Below are 25,208 nucleotides of genomic sequence, written 5' to 3'. Positions count from 1 at the left end.
GTTTAATTTTACCTTATTACTTACTAAGATTATTACGGAATTTCATTAATTGTAATAGAATTGTCTTTTGTTAAAATAGCGTTTACACATTAAGAAAAACACTTTTTGAACGGATTATAGCTATGTATTATTATTAAAAACTTATAATTATTTACATAGTTTTAAATTATTTCGGACGTTTCGCGTGCTTTTCAGCGTAATATTTATAAGTTTTTAATAATAATACATAGCTTTAATCCGTTCAAAAAGTGTTTTTTTTTTAATGTAATAGAATTATTACTATCATTGTTATCGTTATTATATATTTATAATAGCTTCGAATCTCATCGAATAAACCTTGGTAGGGACAAGAAAAAGATGGCGCGTAACGGAAAAAAAAGTTGCATGACACGTATAAGAACTCAGCAGAATACGCTTACACAGTTACATACTTTAAATATGTAGCTGTCGCATCGTCTTCTGGCATCGCATCAGAATTAACTATGGGATTTGGTGCGGACACTTTTGCCATTCGTCTTAGAAACGGTCCTAGTGGGGCTGTGCATTCTTCTAAAACAATCCTGAAACAGTCAAATAAATTAAGTGTTTATCGGTTTTTAAATGTTATTTTATGCGCGTGAACAATTTAAAAATATCTATTTTTCCCACAAATGCTACAGCACCGTTATATATCTTATAGATTGAAATTGGTGACTATAACATATTTTCATGAAAATCATTAAACTAAAGCAAATTTAAAAATAAATGTATTCACATATGAATTATATATATATATATATAATGAATTAACCTGTTGTCAGATTGTCGTTTATGTTTAGGTGGTAAGGTGACTAAGACATCCGCTGCTTTCAATAAAGCTGGTAATTCGGCTCGTCTCGCACACAATTCCACCCAAACGCATAATGATGTACGCCAGTCTCCTTGCGGTACGTTACAACCAACTTCTCTATAAAATAAAATATAAATATTATTAAAGACTTAAGTTTTTAATATACATTACATTCTATTAAGTTATACTTTCAAAAAATACACTATAGTTTTTTACATACCCAGCTACCACTTGATGTAAGAATTTTGCAGCACTATCAACCACTTCAGCCCATATCTTTTGCGAGCGCGGAGTTTGTGCTACTGTCTGTCCATTTCCAGCATATAACGCTGCATCTGGCAATGCCCTTACTGCTTCAAGGGCATCCCGTAGGAGTAAAGAACAAACGTCCGCGTCTTCACCGCAACGCCAAGCGCGACGTACAAGTGATAAAGCGAGACGTAAAGCAGCGCGGGCACCCACCCGAGCTAGTGCACTGGAATATAATTGGTACAACAACACAACAGAAGCATATATTTGTAGGTCTAGCTTTGGACATGATTTATGGATTTGCAGAGGCTTTGCGATAAATCTACCCAATAATAGAGATTTTCACTTGTTTATATGTGCACATTTTTACATGCAATACATTTACTATTTAAGGTTCCCAAATATTACTATTATTATTATAGAAAATAACTAAATAAAGATTTTGGAAAGGTTACTTACTTTAACACCTTATTTAACCTCACTTACGTAACAACAGATTCATATTTATCATAGAATATACCTTTCAGAATCTTCGGTATGTTCTTCATCATCTTGTATTTCAGAGCCAATTTCAACTGGTTTGTTTAGTGCACTAACAACATTACTCAATGCTCTATTGCTGACTCCATGTAATGTTTTCTTATCCACTTTCACTTTTTTTGGCTCTTTGTGATGACTTTGATCTCTGTAAAAGATTCCCCAATGACACAAAACATTATTTAAATATTTTATAAATAATTTTTAACAACAACACCTTGGAAAAGAAACTGTAAAATTGATTTTTATATAATATCATTAAGAAATCAGCAAGACAGGTAAATTTTATATAGGAGTAATGAGATATGTAAGATTACAGTAAAAACATGACAGAATAATGGTCACCTTATTACAGCTACAAGATGTCTATTACAGAGCACAATCAGTCGTCTTATTTGTGATATGTATGGGCAGGTTACAGCTGTATGTATTGCTCTCACCCGCTGCTCCCAAACTAATGACTCAATAAGATTTTGAAGATTTTCAGAACCTACGAATTAAAATCAGTTTAAAAATGTTAATTAAAGATTATTAAAGTCAGTTCTGTTACTATATTTGTCAAGTAATACAGTATCTAAAGAAATAATGCATGGAAAAAAGAAGAAAACTGTAAGATTGCTGACAACACATTCACCTGGATCTTGCTTCCATTTAATTTCATCAATGACCTGAGCAGAGTGCAATGGTGCAACAAGTTTAGATTGAATTGACGCCCGAAGTTCTTCCTCAGCTGAAAGAGCAGTGCATGGAGGACAGGCACAACCAGAATGAGGCCCACATAGTCCATCACAACAAGTGCAAGAAAGAATCTACAAAATATATACATAATTACTTTATATTAAGGAAAATATAAGTAAACAAAAGTAAATACGTCTAACCCACAAAACATACCCTCAGCCCACAATAATATTTCCCACTATCACCGAGTTTCGCAGTAATCCCTGCACCATTAACCAGACCATTTCCGGCGTCGAAATATATTTCTCGATCTTGAATTAAACTATTAAACAAAGTACACAAAGCTTCTGGACTATGCAATGCTTCTTGTAAGTCAGGATTCAACCACTTTGGGTCTAAATGTTGTTGTGGCCGGAAAATAAAATCCTCTAAATCCTCAGTCACAGACATTTTAAATTAAAGGAATGTACTATGTTTTACATTCCAGTATCCATAAAAGAGAAAACTTAAAACATCTGTCCATTAATGCAGACAGGCTGAAGTTTTTGTAAACGTTTCATATTGAATTAAGAAATAGCAAGAAGTTGCTTAATAGGATGTAATTTAAAAGTAGTTTACTCCATTCCATTTGGAAATCGTATACCAATAGAAATAAATCGAAATTGAAATAAAAACAGCTGTCATGTCAATAGTCAAATTCAAACTTCAAAAATAGTTTTTTTTATTTGGCCAAAGGATGAGCTAAAGACATTCGAATACATATTTCTCAAAATCTAGACTAAATTCTATATAAAAAAATAATACGAATAAATACATTCCACAAGTTAGAACACATGTATCATTATTTACAATAAAATGGTTTACGATCGAGACTTCGTGCCTAGACCTATTAAACCTATTAAAATAATGGTTAAACTTAATATTGACTTATTTCACTTTTGTTACAAAATGACAACTACTTATAAGAAAAATGCCATCTGTGGATAGTTGAATAATGTATTTTGTAAATAATACATGTGGACTATTGTTTTGTATTGAAAACCTCCTTTTCTTGATAATTATATTATACTAGAAAATTTCCGCACTACGGGTCTATGTCACAACTAAAAATTTCAATGGATACTGATATTCTAATAAGTGATAAAGACAATCTTTACGGTTAGTATATTATTTTGTAATATCCGGCGACTATCACAACAACGTAAAAAATAAGGTTTATTGGTGATACAGATATGGTTGGTTTTTTAATCTTCAGCTAATTTTCATATGTATTTCGAATAATCGGACTGCATTATTCTTGTTGCAGTATTACGACGTTAATTATGTGGTTGTCATTGCTTTTGTTATGGTAGCCAAAAAATAGCACTACTACTACTAATATTCCGTAGTAGATATTTATGAATACTAGGGAACAGTGATTTTTTATAATATTCCTCCATTATGTTTCAGACTTTGACTTGGATGAATTGAACAATGACTGTCATTGGTCTTCATTATTAAATTCAGCAGATGCATCACCAAGTGAGATACTTGCTGATGCAGCACCCAGCCTTGTTTCCCCAATTTCACCAATTTCCAGCTTAAAATCTTCTCCAAATGAAAGCAGTAACTCAGATTCTGGCAGTGAAGATGATACAAAAAAGTATGTTATAATTAATCTTTTGATTTCAGATACATATAAAGTAATTAGAAGCCTAAACCAGAAAATACTAACTTATGGTATTTTAATCAATAAGAACCTGAGTATTATATTAGTTATGTTATACTTAACCAACTGTATATCAATATTTGAGAACAAATATTATTATATATATTTCATTTTTATACATTTATATTCTGTTATTATTTTATTTATAAATTTTCCAAATTATATTTATAATTAGTTCCAGTTCTATATCAGTTAGGGATTCATCTCAATCACCTAATGAATGGTTGTCAAATGATTCTGAAGTTGTATACCAGCTTAAACCAGAGGATGTTGAAAAGTTTTTACAAAAAGCAGGTAGATATTTAATTTGACATTGTATTTACTTTATTTACATAAAATAGAATATAGTAACCTACTAGTAAATGCGGTAAATTTAAGCAAATTAATATATTTATTTTACTACACTAACTTACATATATTACTTACATTTTTATTTTTAAGATAATATTGATGTCGAATGTACAAACAATGCACCAATGATCAAGAATGTAGAGCAGAAGGTACCGGTAATGTCAATAGAAAATGGTGTGATAAAGGTAACTTAATTAAAATAACATTTTTTTACATTATCTGCTTTTGTCAATAATATACTAAGAATCATTTTTCCTGTTACAGGTGAATGGAATTGGTAGTTATGTTAATCCAAAAAGTTTATGCTCACTTTCTACTAAAGTTAAAGGTAAACAACAGATTAAATATTGTTAATATTTTGAAGAAAATAATATATATTATAGTTATAAAAGCTATTTCTTATTTTAGGTACAAATCATGGCTCATATTTCAATGTAATAAATGAGCATTTTAATAATGGAAGGAAAGAAGAAAGAGAACAAGCAGTATCCTATCAAAAAGAAGTATCCATAAAAAGCCAATGTAATCCAATAGTAATTTTACCTAATTATACATCCCAAGTCACAAAAAGCAAAGTTGCTGTATTACCACAAAAGTTACACCATGAGGTCTCAAATGGTTATCAGATAAAGGTATGCTGATATTTTAATAATTTATGTAGGTAATTTTTTTTAATGTGTTAAAGAGAAGTGTGTCTTATGTACCTGTGACATTGAAGTAATTTGACATGCAAGTTTTTTGTTTGTTAATAGTTTTATAGGTGATAATAAAGTAAAACTTTTCCTGACTATTCACAATTTTTGTGGTTCCAGTATAATTTTGTTACAGTTTAACATTTATGATCTAAGACTATTTATTAATAAACAGTTAAGAGTACTTACAAGTAGTATTGAACTATCCGCTCTGAAATGAAATGTATTATAAATTAAATATATTTTTTTAGTCTCCTCCTAGAAGTCATATTATGTTAAGCCCAAACTCTGTTCAAGTGGAATCAGCTTCAGAATGCAATTCAACAAGTCCTATCTTAGAAATACCTCAGTTAAGTGAAGCAGATATTAAAGCGATCAAGAAACAGCAGCGTATGATAAAGAATCGGTAAGCTATATTTATTAAAGACTTTTACTAAAAAGATTATTTGTTATATTTTTTTATATCATCACTCTACATAAAAAAAATTGTGTCTTATTTTACATATCAGAGAGTCAGCCTGCCAATCGCGCCAGAAAAAGAAAGAATATGTTACAGCATTAGAACAACAATTATTAGAAGCACATCAGGAAATAGGAAAGTTGCGACTAGAAAACAAAATACTTAGAAATCAACTGGAATCAAATGGCAGGATTCGAAAGGTAATTCTTGTTTTCAATAAATGCAATATTCTAAATTAAGAAACAATGGAAAAATACAAATAAACATGATGCGACACTGGGCTATTTTAATTTTTATAAATTATAAGACAAAGACTTGATATATTGCCAATAGATTCCAGAAATGAAATTTTTGGATCGTTTCCATTCCACTGTTACGTTATTACTTTGATTGTTTACAAGATAAGTAATAAATTGTACAATTGAAATAAGCTTTCCTATTTATTTACTTATGTTGTTAACCGAATTTAAAAAAGGGAATGTTAATTATGCGACGTGTAATTTTTTTAGATACCAAGACTAGACTCGTCATTGTTAATACCGAAAAAGAACATTGCTGTTATTTTCGCTATGGTGTTCATGGTCTCCTTAAACTTTAATATGTTAGGGTAAGTAGTGGTCCCCGTTACTGTTTTATGCCTGCGAATGTTTGCTTATATTACAGAATGTTAACTTCGACTGCTCAGTAAAAACTTTTTGGATAGAGCTTCATAGAATCATTTAATTGCAATGCCTTATTGACCAAGAACAATATGGTCCAAGACTGAATATATTTTGGCGGTAGGTGTGACCCGCGAACGTCAGCTTTGTTAGCTATGCGGGTCAAACTTGCTGCAGAATATGTTTGTCTATAGCCTCAGATGTCTAAGAGCGTCCATCATTACAAATAAAAATAATTGAAACGCAATCTCACCTAATTTTTTTTTTCTGTAGATGGAATTCCAAGCCATTTGTTGGACCAACACATTCTCATGTTGGTAATCGGCATTTATTATGGGCAGAAGATAATAAGGATGTATCTTTAGGTATGCGTTAATTTAAGTTCCATGTAACATTAACTTGTATGAATGTTGTATGTATTTGACACATTATCAAATTAAACATATGTGGCTACACATTTCATCAGAAACGCATGTAAAGATAAAAAATTCCGTGCTGTAGGATGGAATTAATAAGAATTATAAAAAATAAATATTTGGATGTTTTTGACTATTTATTTGTCTATAAATAAAGTTGTGAATAAGACAGTCTTATATATTTATTTAGAATTTATTCAATGACAATTTGTAAATATTTTAGATTACGAACACTTAAACCGAAGTACTGATGCCATTGACTGTCAGAATAGTACAATGTTTGAGAATATTAATCAGACTGAGAGCATACGAATTGTAGGAGACTTAAAACGTTGGATCCGCGGCGGGAAAACCTTAAATTGGACCTCTGCGCCCAAAAAGCGTAGATATGTCAATGAAGAACAAATTAATGGTAACACCTTTTTATTTCTGCTATGTTTTTTTAAATGTCAGTGAGACAAATCAAATAATCCCCTTACTGTAAGAAGTATGATGGTTAAAGCTCTTTTATTTTTGAGGACAGATAACACATCTGTCCTCAATCCATTTATTTAATAAAAAAATATCTAATAAGTGAGCGTTCAAGCATTACGTAACGAATTTGGGGGGGTAACCTCTTGTAAAATATTACAATGCGGGGCGGGGATTGAATTACGCGTTAGTGATAATATTATTTTCGACATTCCACTACTTTATATGATATATAATGGGTCACTGGTGGTGGTCACAAAACGTTTACTATTGGCTACAGAAAACGTTTCGGTGTTTCATGGAGGAGGTGGCCAAAATTTGTGTGACATAATACTTGATCGCTCCCTAATACATCCAATAACAACTATTATTTTTCAGGAGGCCTGTTAGGAGCGTATAACCTATTCAATAAAGTGAGTTTGGATGACTTTGTTGAATTTCCCACTAAAAACAGCAAAAATATTCGCGACAAGACGCGCATACGGCGCTTGCGCAGATCAACGGAGAAAGATATCGAATTCGATGGATTGTATTATGAAAGACTGTATAATAGGCATATAAGGAAGAATAATGAATTTAACGACTTTGGCGAATGGAGTGAATTGCTTCAAGCCTTGCAGCGACGTGATGATACGTTTTACGTAGTGGGTGTTGGTAAAGGAGAACACTTGTTGTTGCCAGCGGTGTCTCATAATGCCACTAGGCCACCGAAAATGGCGCTTATATTGCCGGCACGGGGTGCTAATGGTGAGCGTCTTTACATTGTCAAATGTTTAAAGATAAGTGGTGTAAGCTTTTGGGTCTAAGCCTCAGATTTCTGTACGTTTCGCGGTCATTTGATTTTTGAATAGGCAAGTATTCTGCTTGGCCTGGTATTGGGCCTCGCACACGAGGTCAACGTTTTTCTTTTCTTCAAAATTTATACGCATCTAAAAGTCCGATTCGATTTCCTAAGTAACTATTATTGTTACGGATAGATCATGTATAATTATCATATATTTTAAGGCAATTAAAAAATTATCAATGAAATCAACGAAGAGATGGCAGCATCTTATTTCATTCAAATTTAGTTTAATACTAGACATCATTTCGCGGTACTTATAGCTATGAAGACATGACGTAGTAAATAATAATCTACCATTAATTAATCCTATTCACGACTTATTTTCATATAACACTTTTCAGATTCCGTATTAAGCGATCATGTGACATTGATGCAAATTGACTGCTCAGTTGTCAACACAACTCTGGTCAAACTGAAGTCCGAATCATTACCGAAGAGCCTGAGGAAAACAAAAAATGCAACAAATACATTCTATGAAAAACCTAAGGCAAATATACCAAAACCTGAAACTGTACAAAAATTCAATAATTCTAGTCACATAGAGAAAGGTTTGAAGGATTCCTTTGCACAGTTACTAAGTAAACCAACGGGAAATAATTCGGAATCTATAGATGATTCTCCGACACAGATTGCTGTAAATAGTACATTGTAAGATATTTTCTATATATAATTTAATGGGCCCTTTTGGTAAGATACAGACTCACGACGAAGTATGACTATATGTCAAAAAGTTTTTTGATATAGGAAAGCCATACTTATCCCTGCACAGCAAAGTTCCGTTTTCTAAATAGATGCCCACAGACAAAGTCTTTGTAATTTATATATATATATATCTTTAACCTGGTCATAATACAAATTTCTTCCTTATTTTAATTTGTACGTAAACCGAATAAAAATTTTGATCCCTTCCTAGTGTCGATAGTATGCAAAAGCTTTAGTATCACATTAGGATAACGACAAGTCTTTTGACACAGTAGTTTTCCCTCCTGATTCAACACCCTATTCCTTTAAATTAAGGTGCATTTTACAATGCACAAATATATTATATAAGAATTCAAGCAGGGTGTTCTCACACAGTAACGAATTGCGATTTGTGATATATGTAACTAATAAGTAAAATAACATCACACAATTTCGCAATTTCTTGGATAAGGTATTTGAAATGTGTACTAGTAATATTTAGGAATAAACAGACTGCTGTTACTACAGCAAGATCTCAAAAAATATTTTACACTTTTGTAATTTTTAATGAAGGTAAGAATGTTACAATATTCGTGATTACAAAAGTTATATATCAGTCTATTTATTATAACAATTGGTTGTTTTGAATGTTAAATGTTATTTTAGATTCTTTTATTGAGTAATATTATAATTCCTGTTATGGCTGTTCTTCTACTTTTAAGTTTAATCTGTTAATAATTAGAGATTTAAATCGTAAGATGCGCAAATGCGATTATATATTATATAGTACTTATAGGACGTGATAAGGTATATATTATAAGGTAAGGTATTTATTACGTCTTATAAGTGCGTAATCGTTCGCTCTCTGTAATACAATCACACGTGGTACATACAATTTACAAAGCAATTATCTAAGAAATAGTAAATCCAGAAAATATATTTCTTGTATTTTTTTTAAATAAGGTCTTTCTGTAAACATATTTTATAGATTTACGTAACTATACAAGAGAACCCAAACATATTCATTTCTTATATGCGATAACAATTTAGAAATAGTTATGAGTCACTTATCCTAGGATGAATATAAATCTTACTACTTAAAGAATTGCATTTTTCTCATCAGACTTAACCTCTAAATACATTATAGCATGTTATTTTTGACTATAATGAAGCTTTCCTGAATAAAATGTTTTTGTCAGTTGTGTTAACTAATTTTAGTTTTTGTTACTGTAGGTTATTATATTTAACTATACACAGGGGAAGGTAATGTAAGTAATACGACTAAATATAACCCAGTTAAGGCCACCCTTAGTGTGGTCATTTACTAATAGTTTGGACTTTGCATTGTATATATACCCTTACTAGTTTCTGATATAAGCGCGTTCAACCCAACAAACTTAACTGTTTATATTGGTATCGATTGATGGGGCTAAAACGTCCCTTAACATTTCATCCCTGAGGTCGTAAGTTCGATCCCCGGCTGTGCACCAATGCATTTTCTTTCTATGTGCTCGTTTAACACTCGCTCGAACGGTGAAGGAATACATCGTGAAGAAACCGGTTTGCCGTAGACCCAAAAAGTGTGAGTCCTGTATAAAAAAATAATTGGCAAAATTCATTATCGCCAACCTTGTATTGGTCTGGGGTTTTACAATTTATAATTGGAAATAAATGACCCCAATATGTAAATAGTTGGCTAACGCTATGGAAAGATGGTTTTTTCAGGAATTCAACTACTAATTATTAATTTATTATATAAATAACGAAGCTAACTTGACACAAGTCGGCGTCGTCATTGTCATCATCAATTGAGAGTTAGTGCTACGTTAATTGAGAGTGTTATATCGAACTTGCATTATTTTATTTCAAAAGCTCGACAAGCACTTCTAGACAAAATAACAAACACCAAGAGGTAAAAAAACATCGATGACTACACTATAAAATAAAGTGTGGATTATGGATGGCAATTATGGATATCCGGTCCTAGCTGGTTTAGAATAATTCTCACTCTAGATATTTCCAACATTCAATTTTCTAAAAGGAGGGAGAAATGATATGATGGAATAGCTAGACAAGGTTGGGTTGACCAACCTGATTTATAAACTTATACGCTATATCAATTAATTTAAACAACGGCAAATGACATTGACACAAAGTCTTAGAGTGCTCTAACCTAGTTTTCTATGTTGGCAACTCTTCTTTCAAAATGCCATTGGAGAAAAGTCGATGCCAGATTAATATAATAGAATATATTTTGTAAACGTTCTAGTCGCGTCCTCCATACAACTGTACCGTATTCCAGGATGCCGCGCATAAGACAGTTGTACTTATAACATCATTTTTATTTTAACATTTCGGAATCCTTTAATAGTTCTCATCAAAGATTTTGGAGGCTTACTGGTCCTATCCTGTCCTGTAAACGTTAGTTTATTGTCAAAGCTCTTATAAGATATATCTAATAGGATTCTCTAACTATTTACCTAGAAAAACGAACCAAATTGTTTTTTTTGGACATTCATCTCTATACCAAAAATGTATATAACAAGCAACAACCAACCCTTGTTGCTACAGTCATTCTAGTCTCTTAGTTACTAAAAAGTTACTGCGTTGACTATAATTACAAGACAAAAGTTGAGATCATCTGTAGAATGCTTGAAGCAGGTTATATCATTTACAAATATAATAAATAGTATTGGCTCCAGGTTATGTTGTAAAATTGGCGATTGCTTAAGTATGAATTAATTCATTTAAGAAAAAGTGCCAATAAGTAGTAGCTAAATAACTTATTCAAGAGTATTGAGTGAGGAACAAGATCGAAAGCTTTGCTAAGGTCTGTGAGAATGGAACTTAGAGGTAACAATCTAAGGCATCACTTATGAACTATGTTAGTTGCATAATCCCATGTTGTGATAGTGCTATTAAGTGATTATGAAGATATGAACATACTAGACCCAAGTATTTAGCAGGGAAGAAAAAAATAGAAATAGATCTGGGAGTAGCTGCTGCCAGCTCTTTTTCCCCGACTATCGCTAGCATCGGTTGGGCTAAATTTCATCACTCCTGTCACAATTCTAAAAGCTGGTTGACATCAAGTTTTTTACTTCCCACGAAATTTCAATCATCTAATAGAAATGTGCCATAATCTAGAACAGATCTTACAAGAGCGTTACGGTATAACAGCTGCTTAATACCATGAAATGACTTAGGTGTATGGTGGTGTGCAAATCCGTTTTTATGTGTATAAAGTTATACACTGAGAGTAATTTCATGTTATTAAGCAGCCGTGCACATTTCATAACAACACGTTCATGATTCAAGGCAAGTCAAGACAATTTTGAATATAATATAACTCCTAGAAATTTAATTTTTGTTTCGAGTGGTAAAGGCTGACCATTGAAGGTTATGACAGGAGTTGGACGTTTTTGGTAAATACTATTGAATTTTTGGACACTCATAGATCTAAGTCATTTTTAACCAACTAGACATTAAGACAATTAAGTGAACTAGACATGGAATTGCAAACCTTATTCATAGATTTATCTGCGAAATAAAAAAGATCTTCTGCATATTGTAGTACATTAATATGGGAATTTTTAGACGATTCTAAATCATATGTGTAAATGTTATATAAGTTTGCTAAGTACGGAACCTTGGGGAAGGGCTTTAAAAACTGTACGCTTAAACTCAGTATTATTACCATCTTTCTGAACGATTAATGATATGTATCTGCAGGATAGTAAATTGATGATAAAATGTATTAATAACGTAGGAACCTGTACCTCTAAAAAATTGCGTTGTAGAATAGAAATGTTCACTTTATTATAAGCAGCAGCGATGTCCGAAAAGGCAGCTACGATATCTACATCACGCGAAAAAGCTAAGCTAATATCTGTGGTTAATTTACCTAAATTGTCCATTGTATATTTTAACTTCCGAAATCGTATTATAATCAATATTAAATTATTTTTTTCAATAAACCATTCCAAACGAGTTTTAGGGTAGTTTGGTTTAAGTTGATTGGTCCTTATTTGGTTAAAATAAAACTTCCTAATAATTCGTTGAGAAGAGGTGAAGATGGAATGTGGAATGTGTTTAATTTTTAAAAACTGTAGATTTATATACAAAAGTTATCCTACACTGGCCACTAGTGGTAACATGTGGTACCAAGATGCGAAGGGTGCGTAGACGATAAAATCGAGGCGCGGCAAAAAGTTGTCCTTTTATGCGCGCAACCGTCGAAGGGTACGAACGTGTTCTTCTCAGAACAGTTCGATATCGTGGTCTTACGATGACGCAATTAACTGTTCTTTTCAGAACAAATTATTGTTTCATGACGATAACGTTTACAACTGTCCTTGTCAGGACACATCACTGTTTCATTACGACACGTACTAATCACCTACAGAGTCTTCACAAGATGTTCAGCAATTTTAGTTTAAACAGAGCACAGCGCAATAGGCCTATATGCGGCAACATGATTCGTAGGTTTGTTAGGGTTTTTAATCGATATAACTTCATGAGAAGTCCATGCTTCAGGAATGTAACCTTAGACTATGACTGAGTTTATTAAATTTTAAAAATACATTAAAGCTCCATCACCAAGATGAGATAAAAATGAGTACATACCATCCCGACCATGGAGAAGAGTCGTCATATGAACTTTGTATACGTTGAACATGTATTAAATAAGGGAAAATATCAGTAGGTACAATAAGGCCAATCGAATGGGAGTCCGTATTGGTTACTGTAACTTTGGTGTTATTTGAATTTCCCACGTTAGAGTCTTGAGAGATGTGTTATCTGAATTATTATTATTTTGCGAGTGCGGAGATGGCGTAGATAGAGATTTAGAAGTAATATTTTATCTAAAATTGACTCATCTTCCACAAAGGACAAAGGCGCAAATAACGTGTTCGTTTACGTCTTCCTTCGCCTGCCTGAGATTATAACGAACAATCCGTATCCATTTTGTCCAATACATCTTGTGAACCAACAGATACTTTCGATCCCACGGGGAGATTCAGGCTAACATGTTCATTAGCGGAGCTCGTTCATACCAGTTCATATTTACAGAAATGACTAAAACTTACCGACTACACTATGACACTATACACAAATATGATATAAAAATTACATATAATACAAAAATTAAAACTACCAGCTTATCCTCCGCGTTTTAACTAGTAAACTTAAATTAAATTTTCACCACCGTAAAAATACGTCTACCATGAATGAAGTTTCCTGTGCCTTTTCTTCTAAACTTTGTCGGCGTACTTTCGTAGACGAGAGTTTGCAACACTCTTAACAGAGTACATCTATCTGTACATATTATACATTAATAAAAGTCATAAGTCACAACTGTCAATTATCAGGTAACCGCTGATAAATAACATCTGTGCAAAGAACCTATTTTAAAAATATTGGTGCCCATACTATAATTAAAAGAAAATTACTATAATAAAATAGTAGGTAGGTCTTCGAAGACCTCAACCATGGTAAATTAAACCTATGTATAAATTTTAATTCCAGTTTTAATAGATCAGTAAACAATGAATTGCATAAGACTACTAGGGTTATGCAGAAATCAAACAAAGCTCAAAATCTCTTATGCTTGCTACAGTGCACAGCATCCCCTGAGGTTTTTAGAAACACAAGATCGCTGGAGAGATAAGGATGGATTGTCACGCAATTGGAATCTTATTTACAAGGCTCCTTTGGACAAATCAATAAACTGGGCTTCAACCTTTCTTACATTTTCTTCAAGCTCAATAGCAGCAGCAACCATCTATTATTCAGCATTTTTGTTTGATATCAATACAATAAATGACCCAGTAGTTGTGGGAGATGATGTAGTGCTTGCAAATAATGCCACTGAATGCCTTGTTTATCTTATCTCATTCTTTGTATTTCATATAGCAGTCAAAGTGTTAATATCCAAATATGTATTGCGCCTGTATCAAAATGGGGATGATTATTTGGCTGTATTTAGAGGGCATTGGTATAATTCTATTTATAAACACCAATTTCATTTAAATGAATTTAAGAAATTAAAACCTTCTTTAGTTGTATCTTGGGGAGATGCTAGATATAAACTTGGAAAAAAGCATGGGATCATTTTGGATAATTATTTCAAAACACCTGAACACTACAATAGCTTAGTAGATAAAAAAAAATATGAAAATAGTGAATAGTTATACAGTGAATCAAAATGTGTTAAAATGGGACTACTCATATTTCATTGTAAAAACTGATGGATGTAACAGCCTATTTTATTGTATTGTTATTAAGTACCTATTATAATAGAATAGGCTTTTATTTTAATCAATATAACTGCTATGTTGTAAACAGTTTTGACTGTAGTTACAGATAAATTGCCAATGTTGCATATTTGGAACTAATTATAAATAAATTGTTTTAATATGAATTATTTTTATTATTTACTATTATATTTTTCTATTATAAATACTTTAAAAGCCACCAGAAAATGCATTGTTCCATTTTAGTCTAGAATCTCTTTTTATGGTATCAGAGTTCATTTTCCTTGGATCCTTTTCAAATGCTTCCAATGCTGCAATTTCATCATCTTTTGGCTTTAATGTTTTGGTTACAATACATTGACCATTTTCTTTTAAAACTGTGTGTTTTATATCATCCACTGTTGGTTCTCCATAGGGAAATGTTATCGGAGTAACTTTTATTAAGTGTTTAATTTTCCATAACTTTGCATTTATCTCAGGGATATTTTTAACAATAGCAAATTGATTCTGAAATGAAAACCAAGTAAGACCAATCAATAAGTATTGCTTCATAATTAAAGCTGGTGAAGGAAATCTTTGACTTAAATTTCTTAATTTCTCTAAGCCATTAATTTTAGCACTTCCTCTTTTGAATTATAAGTCTACAAAACCCTTCCTAGATCAATAATGTCACCAAGGTAATATAATTATATTTATGTAATGATATTTGTATGTGATATTTAAACAAATTACACAAATAAAAATTTATCAATTTGTAATAAGAACAAAAAGATGGTTATACTTCTTTATCGGTATTGATCCTTTTACTTAGAAAAAGTTTGCAATTATTATAAGTTTTGTATGAAGCACTGTGGTAAATTAAATGTATATTTTTAGCATACATATCATTTTAGTAATTTACCAAAGCTTTAATTTTCAGCTCCTCCAATATATTTTTTTCCCAGTAGGGCCGATGTCTAGTAGTTTTAATTTGTTCTATTCTAAAGAGCTTAGCAGGATTGCATTCGGTTTCTTTAAAATTTGGATCCCTGAAATTTAAATACAGAGTATTTCAAAAGTGTTTGGTGTTATGTACCAATTTGCTTGTTACTGTAAATATGGAAAGCTGACAGAAAAATAACATTACATCAACTTATATACAACATCAGAGGGAAAATATTGCTTCGCTACATCTGGTAAACAAAAAAGAAAACATTTGTTTACCTTGGATAATAGAGAATACCACCAGGACAACGAATTCCACCTGGATGTTTGTAACCTTTTGCTCTAGAAAAAAAGGTGAGCGGTGAAAATACTTTTAGCATTGTTTTGTTCATTTTTTCACCAAACTCATTTACAATTAATTCGGCAAAATATGTTTTATCAGGTTTAATAATAATAAGCAACCTCCAAACTGAATTTCAAAGAAAAATATCAAAATTACTATACTAGTCTATAATTATATCACGTTCCTTGTCTAGCCTTAACTAGTAAACAGATGTCTGTGGATATACATGAATTATTTATTAGACACTGACGGCAGTCACAGAGTATTACCTAAACGTAAATTGTCATAAAGGTATTTGAATTATTTTGTAACGTTTAACTTTAGATTTAAATTAAGTTCAAAACAAAGGACGAACTACTTCATTATTGTACAATTTTTATTAAAAAAATATATCCTGTATAGTCGATCTTTAAGTTATTATTTTAAAGGAGTGCGTCAAATACATACGAGTGGTTTTTAATATACTTTAAAAAATAATTAGTTCTACATGAAGAGGGTACGATTTGCGTCCCCATTAAAAGTGAGAGATACAAACATTATGAACTATGACACAGAATGCCACTCTCCGCGTCCTTTTATAGAAAAACAAACAGAACCTTTATCATCTTCGAGGTATAATGGCTTTGGTAGCCCCCGTTTGGTATCACACACAAATGATCCAATCCAAAAATTTGAATTTTCAAATAGTTTACCATATCCCACTGTTAATAAAACGCATACACCTAACTTTGCAACATTTTCTGACCATGGACTTCCATCAAGTGATTTAGATCTTAGCATGTTGGATTCAGGTTATCAAGAACCTCGAAGTGTTCCTCAGAAAATATTCCACGATAAAAATAATGTTTACAAATTTAATTATGTGCCAGAAAATATCTTAAACCCAGTGGATTCTAATCCTAAGTTACCAAATACACTGAATAAAAATGACAACTTTTTTCTTAAAAGAGAAAATATTGCAAAACTTAATGCACAAAAACCATTACCTGACCAAATTAATATTATTACACTCGATAAAGAAAACAATCCTTTTGAAAGAAAAAAGGAAATAATTAAATTGGGTACTTTAAATCAAAATGAAAACATAAATGAACACACTCATCTAAATCCATATGAGAGATCTTGCAATTGTCATCATTGTCTTAATAATCAATATTACATGGAACAGCATTGCTTCAGGTCTCCAAGACCTTGTCTTAAAGCAAACTATGCACAACACTTTCCCCCTTCAACTAGTTGTGTTTGCCATTCAGAAAGTACTAAAACACCATTAAATGCTGTTAATAAAAAAACCTGGGAAATAAAGAAATATGAAGAAAGCAGAAAACCTGATGACTTAAGTCTTAATATACAAAGCTCTAATAAAGAAAAAAGGGAACCTACTGTCTCAGATTTGTTTCAGATTATTAAGCTGCAAAACGAACAGCTACAGCTATTGCAAGAAAAAGTAGATCGGTTTATTGCATCTGCTAGCAAAAATGATAATGAAAATGATAACTCTAAACAAAAGTGTCTTATTGACCAAACCTGTGTAGGATCAAATGAAGAGCATCATAAAATATCTATTGGAGTAATGACAAGCTTTGAAATGGTAAGAACATCTACAGTTATAAACAAAGAGATAATTAAGCAAAATGAAGCTCAAATTCAGTGTAATAGATCTCAAATAAGCATAAAAGAAGTGGTGTCTAAAGGCCAGCCTGTAAATATAAATTTTTTGGATGGTATACAGAAAAAAAATGAAACAGATACATCTATGCACGATTCTCTTTTTGTAAATGGTAATATAACTAAAAATACTGGGTTTGAAGATAAAACTTTTAATGAGTTGAGTTTGTATAATTTGCAAGTTAACAATGACACAACACCACAAATGTCTCCAGAACCTAGTCTATATTTGGATGTTAAGGATTACAGTGAGTAAGTATATAAAAAAGTTTGTTATTTTATCAGATAACTTCTACATAACAATATGATAAAGCCATTGAATTCCTGATTGTTTCATTGATAAGTCTTTTTTTACAAGCAAGTGACCTACCAACTTGAAAAAGTAATAATATTACCAGATTTTAAAACGCTTACCTAAAGTTTTACTGTGTACAAAAGTGGAAACATAATTCTATAAAATTTTGTTTTGTAGTACTGACACGGACAGCGATGATCCAGCTAATGTTGGATGGACATACTACAATAAAGTCATGGTAAGTGTAAGAATGTAATATATTCATGTTATTTTTAAAAGGGTCAGTACTTTTGTTTGTACACAATATGTATTTGAAATATGTAATAATTAATTTATAGTAGCTACAATCCTATATGGGTCTTAGCCTCAAAATGAATATGTAACAGTTTTTGATCATTCTTATTTCATAGACGAGTAGGTAATCAGCTTTCTGTCTTGACACATATGATCGATATTTGGATTTGAGCCATGCTGATTGACAATGTTTTTCGTCACTATATGTGCAGGTGTTAGATGCGCACATAGAAAGAAACTCCATTGGTGCATAGCTGGGGTTTGAACCTACAACCTCAGGAATGGGAGTGGAGATCTGAAGCCTCTGGGCCAACTGGTGAATGAAATATCAATATAAGTTAAATGTTTTGATCAATTTATTTAAACTGATTACAGACACGAGTAAATGGCTTACTTCAAGATTCAGATATGCCATCGTCCGCAAGTGCCTTATACAGAAACACAAGACGTATAATGCAAATTGACAAGACTAATGTTAGTGTGACTAAAAGGTATTTAGAATACACATTTTAGAATAACTTTGTAGGTGCACTGCTAAAGGTGCAAATGGACCTTGACTCAGTCTTAATTTTTTTAATTATAGAAAACCTACTTGGGTTTACAAAACCGCCACACTTGTAGGAACTTTAGGCTAAGAATAACCACTCTAAGAAAATGCCTGTAAATAAGCTAGGGAGCGTTCAAGTACTACGTAACGAATTTTAGGAGGGAGGGGGGTTTCCTTTACGCGTTATTGTTAATATTATTTTCCACTTTCCAGTACTTTACACCACATAATGGTAAGTTTTAGGTTTAAAGAGTCACTGGAGTTGGTCACGAAACGTTTTACCATGGGGGGTGGGGGGGCATCAAGAATCAAAAAAAATTGCGTGACGTAATACTTGTACGCTCCCCTAGGGAAAGAATATTTCTATTGTGTTTATTTAGGTAAACACTAGCAGCGTAATAAGATGATAGGAAGATAGTTGATAAAGTTAATGAGTTGAGAAATTATTAAGTTTCTAAATGAGTTTCGGGTTGCATTAATTACCCCTCATGGAAGATTAGTTCAGTCAGCTAGTTTTTTTTAAAAGTTTATATTATAACGAGAGGTTGTAAGTATTAGAGAACTCCCTACCAAATTTGTGTTCTTACTTAAAGTTAAGAGCTATTCAATACTAGTCAGAATGATGTGGATATTTTTTTAATAGCGGCAATCCAATATAAGGTATACCTTAAATGTCGAAAACTTCCAGACTTCAAATTCAAATTATATTCTATTTATTAATTACCCAATTTATTTAATGTGTTTATATTTTATATATTTCATTATGTTTTAGAGTGACATTTGGAGAAAATCCAATACAACCTCGGGCTCCTTCTACTGACACAAGTTTAAAAATGAACCAACTTGCAGCAAAGTACTTAAACAATGGACTTCAAGTTACAACAAAACCTGCAAATGATTTGTCTTTTGCTACCAAAAGTTATATGGAGAAACACAGAATTATTCAAGGTACATTCTATTTTTCTGTTGTTACTTAACATGCAACATTAATATATTTAACAAATCTGATAAACGTAGTAGTATATTGATACATCCAGCATATTTTGGCGAAAGTGTGTAGAAAAGATTTTTAATTCAATAATTTAAGTAAAGCCAGCACTTTTGGATTCCAACCAAATTGAACTATTATTTATCCTCATATGTCCTTAGATGTCTGTAGAAATATTTTTTATGTATGATTGTATTTTAAGGTAATCAAGGAAGACCTCAACAAGAACTACCCAAGTTTTTAGATGTGACTGTTTTGAAACAACAACAAAAGTTACTTTAATTGTATGAATTTTATAAGACTAATTTGTATTTAGATAACTTTATGGAATAAAATATCTATTTTAGAACATACATTTATTTTATTTTATTGAAAATAACAATTTCATGACCCGTTCCCCGAATACAAATTATTTAATAAAAAAAATGGAACTTGTTATTTTAATATAACTTTTTTAAATAAATGCGACACTAATTTAAATTACGCATTTTATCCCATGAACATACAACAAACACCTACCGACATATCGAAATAAATAATTAGTTTATTTCACTTTCAAAAGGGGGTAACGAGCCTTTATCTTATAATCTAATAATATCGTCTACATAAATTTGGTAACATCTGTTTAACATTATACATTTTCCTAAATTTGTTTAGAAACATTAATCCAAATCTGTCCACACTTATTGCCTTTATAACGAATTAATGTACTGTATGCCTGTTATATTTATTAGAAATCATCTACTACTAATTGTGTAGTGTAGCTAGCTAGTAGCCATCTTCTATATATTTTTTTATCATTATTATGCCATTTCAAGTTTATTTTCCTGATTGTTAAATTTTAAGGTACTGAACAACAGTTTTAACTTTTCAGATGATCATCATGTTTTGGTACATTACTTTGTGTAATTTAAAGCCTAGTTTAAATTATGACTTTATAAATAATGGTGGTAATTGGCGATCAAAATTGTGCACACAACTATAAAACCATTTCACACGAGAAACATTTTCATAGATTATAGACTAGCACAAGCATTTCCTTAGTCCAGAAATCAACTGCTATCTCGCTTTTCTAATAATATACAATTAGGCAATAAGTGTGAGTAGAAAAATCTACAATAATTATATTCTGTCTACTATAACAACACACAAATTATTTATCACATTTTCCTTTGTGAATTTTGAGTATACATAATACTACCTACCTACTCATCCCATAAGTAGGATATCTTTGATGGTAAAAATATATTGTTATGTAAATAATGTTTTTTAGTTTTAATGGAGGTATTTAGATTCTGATCCATTATTAAACGAAGTATATACATCAGGATAGTTTTTAATAAATTTATCGTTAAAACTTTCAAACGACAACGATTCTTATTTTTATACGTTAAACATTTATTTTCTACTTAAAATATTCCCTATTCAATACTTTTTGGTTCTTCTTTTGGGTACATAGACATCGACGAACTTTTAGCGTAACATTAGTTCTAGAAAACACTTAGACTAGAGTCACTCTAGTATCTATAGAGATTCATTGAATGTTCTGCCCTTATCGCTCTAATGTAATGGGACAAAACATTTTATAACTTTTAAAGTTTATAGCACACATACAACTTAGAAATTAATAACATTAAACATATTTAGGCTACAATATGAAATAAATATTAAACTATTTATTTACAAATAGTAACTATATTTTCTAAATATAACTTCAATTCTCTTGCATCGCAATGTTAATATTAAGTTCTAGAACGTAACGTGGATGGCACTTAATAGTTTATTTTGAATCCTATTCTTAGAGAAGATTATATACATCACTTTTTGTCTTGCATGTCAGAAGATACAACCTTACGCTACTATAAAGAGTGATACAGGGTATCAGGAAATTCTGAATTAGTCTATTGCGATCCGTATATATACAAACTTATAAATGCAGTAAAATATTATATGGTAAACGACATTTACACTATTGCTATCTTATCTTTAAAACGTATAATAGAGCGAAAATAAACTAGTTTAACTGTATGAATTCATATATCGGTTCCATATCCAGAGAACTGTTCGTAATTTTTTATATTGAATGAAACTGCTGCGCGTGTTTAAAACTTATGATTCGTTAAAATTACCACTGGTATTCTAAATATACATCCAGACATATTTTATGAATGACATGGGCAATTGACAGCTACTTAAATATATACCTAGCAAACTTTATGACTTATGTTAAATTTGGACAACAGTCAAGGTTCTTATTTACAGATATAATTCAGTACGGTAAATAGTAATATCAGTTATACATCACAAAAAAACACAGAAAATATACTTACAAGATAAACACATTTATTTGGAAGAATATTACAAGTATATATTGTGACATTAAATCATGCGTTTTACGTATTTACAGCAAGCAAGGTCAAGGGTTGACAGGGTGTTCGGCTGCCCATGTAACACTCGGGCTCGCTAGTGTATTGTATCTGCCTCTTTTTAGGTGTATTTTGTTTTGAATATTTGGAACTCTGATTAACGAAAGACGTTAAATTCACGTTGAATTCTATTACAACCACTATGAGGCAAAAGCGTATGGGTCGGATACATTTCTGTGTCTATTTCGATTTCGACTAGGATTAGTCGCGTAATCTGTCGCAATCAATATCAACAACTTTATTATTATAAAATACAACGACGTAAGTTGTAGATATTTTTAAATAAGGACCAAATCTGTGTTATCAAAAAAATCGTTTTGTTGTCGTTTCTAGGATATCCCAGTGAGGAAGCAAACTCAGATTTTTAAAGTGAAAAATATATATAACTCTTTATAAATTAAACATTGACGGTAAGCTAATTTTAAACATTTGTATCAGTTGTGCGGGTAACCTCAAATATTACATGATTTATCACCACTTCAGTACAATTTGAAACTAGAGGTTAACACTACATTAATAACACGTTTATTTACTGCGAATTATGAACGGTGTCTTCTTCGCCACCACCACGTGATTTGCTGTCCCATCGCAGTTCTGCCAATTTCTGTCTTATGCTATTTGGCCTGAAAATTCATTATTGTATTAAAATGTCTCTATAAAAAAAGCACGATACTTAAGTATATAAGAATTTGAAAACTATCACATTTATAATTAATTTTCATTCCAAATTCATTCTCAAAGTTCAAAATCAACGGAATGTTTCAAATTTCGTCTATTAAAATAGGCACCTCTCATTCGAATTATCCCTGAATACAATAGATAAACGCTACATATCCACAGCTTGATAAATTTATCAATTTAAAAAAAAGCTTGTTATTGTATCTATGTATATTATATCTAATCCGCATTATAAGTATATATATAAATAGGTCAAAACTAAAATTACTTAGTAGTTACATTTTGGAAGTATGTTCACCGTTATTGTCATGTAATTTAGAATAGAAAATGTATTATATATGATGTGGTGAACTTTAATAAATAAATAAAGAAACGTTTAACGTATCTAAAAATTGTAAATATCTTTAAAAAAGCTGTAAACTGTTCAATTAAAAATAATAAATAAATTCACCTGTCAGAGAAGTATGAAGTGACGACGTGGTCGGCCGACACTGACTGTCGCTGGTAAGTGGCCGCGCTTAGGTTGCTCTGCGGAATTTTGTAAATTCGCACACAACGACCGCTGTTCTCTGTAATAGCAAATTGTATTATAACGGAACAAATAATGCAAATTACATTCCTTACATAACGGATTAAAGACACTTGTAAGTTGACTATAAAGAGCAAGGTATATTATGTTAGATTTGAACTGTTATTTGCTAAACTTGACTAGATAACAAAAAAGATCAGAAAACTTAATTCGATAATAATTTAACATGAACTTTATATTGTGAGCATAAAAAATATGTGATAAAGTAATACGATAAGTCTCAAATAACAGTGTTTTGCCTAACGAATAAAGGCTATTTGTGCTTTGGCACCTATATATCGGTGTCTTACAAAGCAATTAGTGAAATAATAATCAATATATTGTAATGAACCGTCAGGTTAAGTTCAGATAACAGGTGTTTAACGCGCGCTAGATTTTTGTAGTCTTCATATGAAACGCGCTTGTCAGGCGATGAACGCGCGTGGCCACAGCCACCTTGGTTCAGTTCACTTAGACTGCGTCGAGGATGGATGTAGAAACAGTTCTAGCTGTGATTTTATACCGAGGGCAGAAACGACACAACACAAGACGATAATTTTCGGCTCACCCAATTTTGTCTCACAGGCTGAGTGAAAGCCACTACATAATTTTGTAACCAAAGTTAAGGCAATTCAGAACTTAATTGTGTAACTACCTACTTCGAATGATAATTTCATGAAATTTACTCTGAATAATCTGGCTAACTCTGGCTGTACGAACTGATGAACCCTAAAATACGTCTATCCACGTCGAAAACCCGCGTCCAACTGATCCGTAACAACAGTCGAGCGCTAGCGCAGCGTTCAACGCGCGCTTTATAAATACGCGCGTTAGCATGTGTACGGGCTGACTAAAAACGGGCTACTGTAGTTGTAAACGCGCGTTTTCAAAACGTGCTTTAATCGCCTGTCATCTTAACTTACCCTATGGATAACTACAATAAGCAAATGTGGTTTGAATTTTAATTAAATTAAGACAATTGATATTCAGGTATGAGATTTGAGACAAGATATAACGCTAAGTTAAAGTTTCGTATGACAAATACAATACGTTTTTGACATAATCATGTTAAAGCGCTAAAGGTAAGATTCGAGAGCTTAGGCTGAGAGATTTATTAAGCAGAAGCGGTAAAACACCGCTTAGAAGATTCGACTCTTGCGCAAATGTGGCTTCTTAATTATTTACAAAATATTATACTCGTAGCTATTCCAGTTATTCAATTGCCAAGTATTTAATATGTACCTTGAGGTGATGTGGGTGGAGATATGGGCGTCATTCTATGAAGTGGCGGACGAATATTCTCCTGTTCTGATGATATGGAGCTGCTTCTGCTTGACGCTGAATTGTTTTCCGGTGTCCTGTTCGCTTGGTCGTTTCTAAACATTTGTATTAACACGTTATCAGCTTCTTAAAGATTAACCAATAAATTTAATTAGAACTAATTTTTTTGAAATGATACGAAAGATTTTAGTACTTATTCTTGTTTATAGGTGACAAATTAGATGCCAAAATAATCATAAATTAAAACAAAGATAAACTCAGACATATGTTTTATATTGTATGTATTTATTTAGTTTATCTTTTAAATGCGTTGGATGTTTTGCGTTGGATAAATATTTGTGAAATGCATATGTCAGTACAGTGA

General features: G+C 31.6%; 6 protein-coding genes across 10 annotated transcripts in view; 3 read left to right on the top strand and 3 right to left on the bottom strand.

Annotated features, from left to right (window-relative positions):
- Positions 1–2,913, bottom strand: part of LOC123707649 (probable E3 ubiquitin-protein ligase HERC2) — a 54,565-nt gene extending 51,652 nt beyond the window's left edge. For all 3 annotated transcript variants that reach the window (XM_045657901.1, XM_045657902.1, XM_045657903.1), the window contains exons 1-7: positions 2,507–2,913; positions 2,250–2,424; positions 1,961–2,105; positions 1,599–1,763; positions 1,050–1,304; positions 791–946; positions 432–560 (exon numbers count right to left, since the gene is read on the bottom strand). In XM_045657901.1, the coding sequence (XP_045513857.1) occupies positions 432–560; positions 791–946; positions 1,050–1,304; positions 1,599–1,763; positions 1,961–2,105; positions 2,250–2,424; positions 2,507–2,743 (1,262 nt within the window). In that variant the 5' untranslated portion in view covers positions 2,744–2,913. The remainder of the gene's footprint in view (positions 1–431; positions 561–790; positions 947–1,049; positions 1,305–1,598; positions 1,764–1,960; positions 2,106–2,249; positions 2,425–2,506) is intronic.
- Positions 2,914–3,190: 277 nt separating this feature from the next.
- Positions 3,191–9,828, top strand: LOC123707453 (cyclic AMP-dependent transcription factor ATF-6 alpha). 3 transcript variants are annotated; one of them, XM_045657505.1, is made up of 13 exons: positions 3,191–3,451; positions 3,743–3,935; positions 4,183–4,295; positions 4,443–4,537; positions 4,617–4,680; positions 4,761–4,984; positions 5,296–5,450; positions 5,554–5,704; positions 6,014–6,111; positions 6,437–6,528; positions 6,803–6,991; positions 7,429–7,797; positions 8,236–9,828. In XM_045657505.1, the coding sequence occupies exons 1-13, from the start codon at positions 3,388–3,390 to the stop codon at positions 8,544–8,546; spliced, it is 2,118 nt and encodes a 705-aa protein (XP_045513461.1). In that variant the 5' UTR covers positions 3,191–3,387; the 3' UTR covers positions 8,547–9,828. The 3 variants fall into 3 exon arrangements, with proteins under 3 accessions (XP_045513461.1, XP_045513462.1, XP_045513459.1); XM_045657506.1 differs by having other exon boundaries at positions 4,177–4,295; positions 6,899–6,991; XM_045657503.1 differs by having other exon boundaries at positions 3,193–3,451; positions 4,177–4,295; positions 8,236–9,827.
- Positions 9,829–13,934: 4,106 nt separating this feature from the next.
- On the top strand, positions 13,935–14,999 carry LOC123707569. Its single transcript, XM_045657720.1, has one exon. The coding sequence runs from the start codon at positions 14,125–14,127 to the stop codon at positions 14,764–14,766; it is 642 nt and encodes a 213-aa protein (XP_045513676.1). The 5' UTR covers positions 13,935–14,124; the 3' UTR covers positions 14,767–14,999.
- On the bottom strand, positions 14,991–16,302 carry LOC123707570 (39S ribosomal protein L30, mitochondrial). The gene is made up of 3 exons (XM_045657721.1): positions 16,036–16,302; positions 15,734–15,860; positions 14,991–15,339 (listed from the first exon to the last, which is right to left on the bottom strand). The coding sequence occupies exons 1-3, from the start codon at positions 16,146–16,148 to the stop codon at positions 15,043–15,045; spliced, it is 537 nt and encodes a 178-aa protein (XP_045513677.1). The 5' UTR covers positions 16,149–16,302; the 3' UTR covers positions 14,991–15,042.
- Positions 16,303–16,424: 122 nt separating this feature from the next.
- Positions 16,425–20,242, top strand: LOC123707620. The gene is made up of 5 exons (XM_045657849.1): positions 16,425–18,019; positions 18,240–18,300; positions 18,732–18,847; positions 19,676–19,851; positions 20,094–20,242. The coding sequence occupies exons 1-5, from the start codon at positions 16,587–16,589 to the stop codon at positions 20,171–20,173; spliced, it is 1,866 nt and encodes a 621-aa protein (XP_045513805.1). The 5' UTR covers positions 16,425–16,586; the 3' UTR covers positions 20,174–20,242.
- Positions 20,243–22,486: 2,244 nt separating this feature from the next.
- Positions 22,487–25,208, bottom strand: part of LOC123706976 (GTPase-activating Rap/Ran-GAP domain-like protein 3) — a 55,313-nt gene continuing 52,591 nt past the window's right edge. Inside the window, exons 22-24 of the mRNA XM_045656678.1 lie at positions 24,806–24,939; positions 23,447–23,564; positions 22,487–22,940 (exon numbers count right to left, since the gene is read on the bottom strand). Of these exons, the coding sequence (XP_045512634.1) occupies positions 22,847–22,940; positions 23,447–23,564; positions 24,806–24,939 (346 nt within the window). The 3' untranslated portion in view covers positions 22,487–22,846. The remainder of the gene's footprint in view (positions 22,941–23,446; positions 23,565–24,805; positions 24,940–25,208) is intronic.

The sequence above is a fragment of the Pieris brassicae genome, chromosome 3 (assembly GCF_905147105.1).
Source record: "Pieris brassicae chromosome 3, ilPieBrab1.1, whole genome shotgun sequence".
NCBI lineage: Eukaryota > Metazoa > Arthropoda > Insecta > Lepidoptera > Pieridae > Pieris > Pieris brassicae.
Note: the sequence above shows the minus strand (reverse complement) of the source record. Positions and strands in the feature narration are given on the sequence as shown.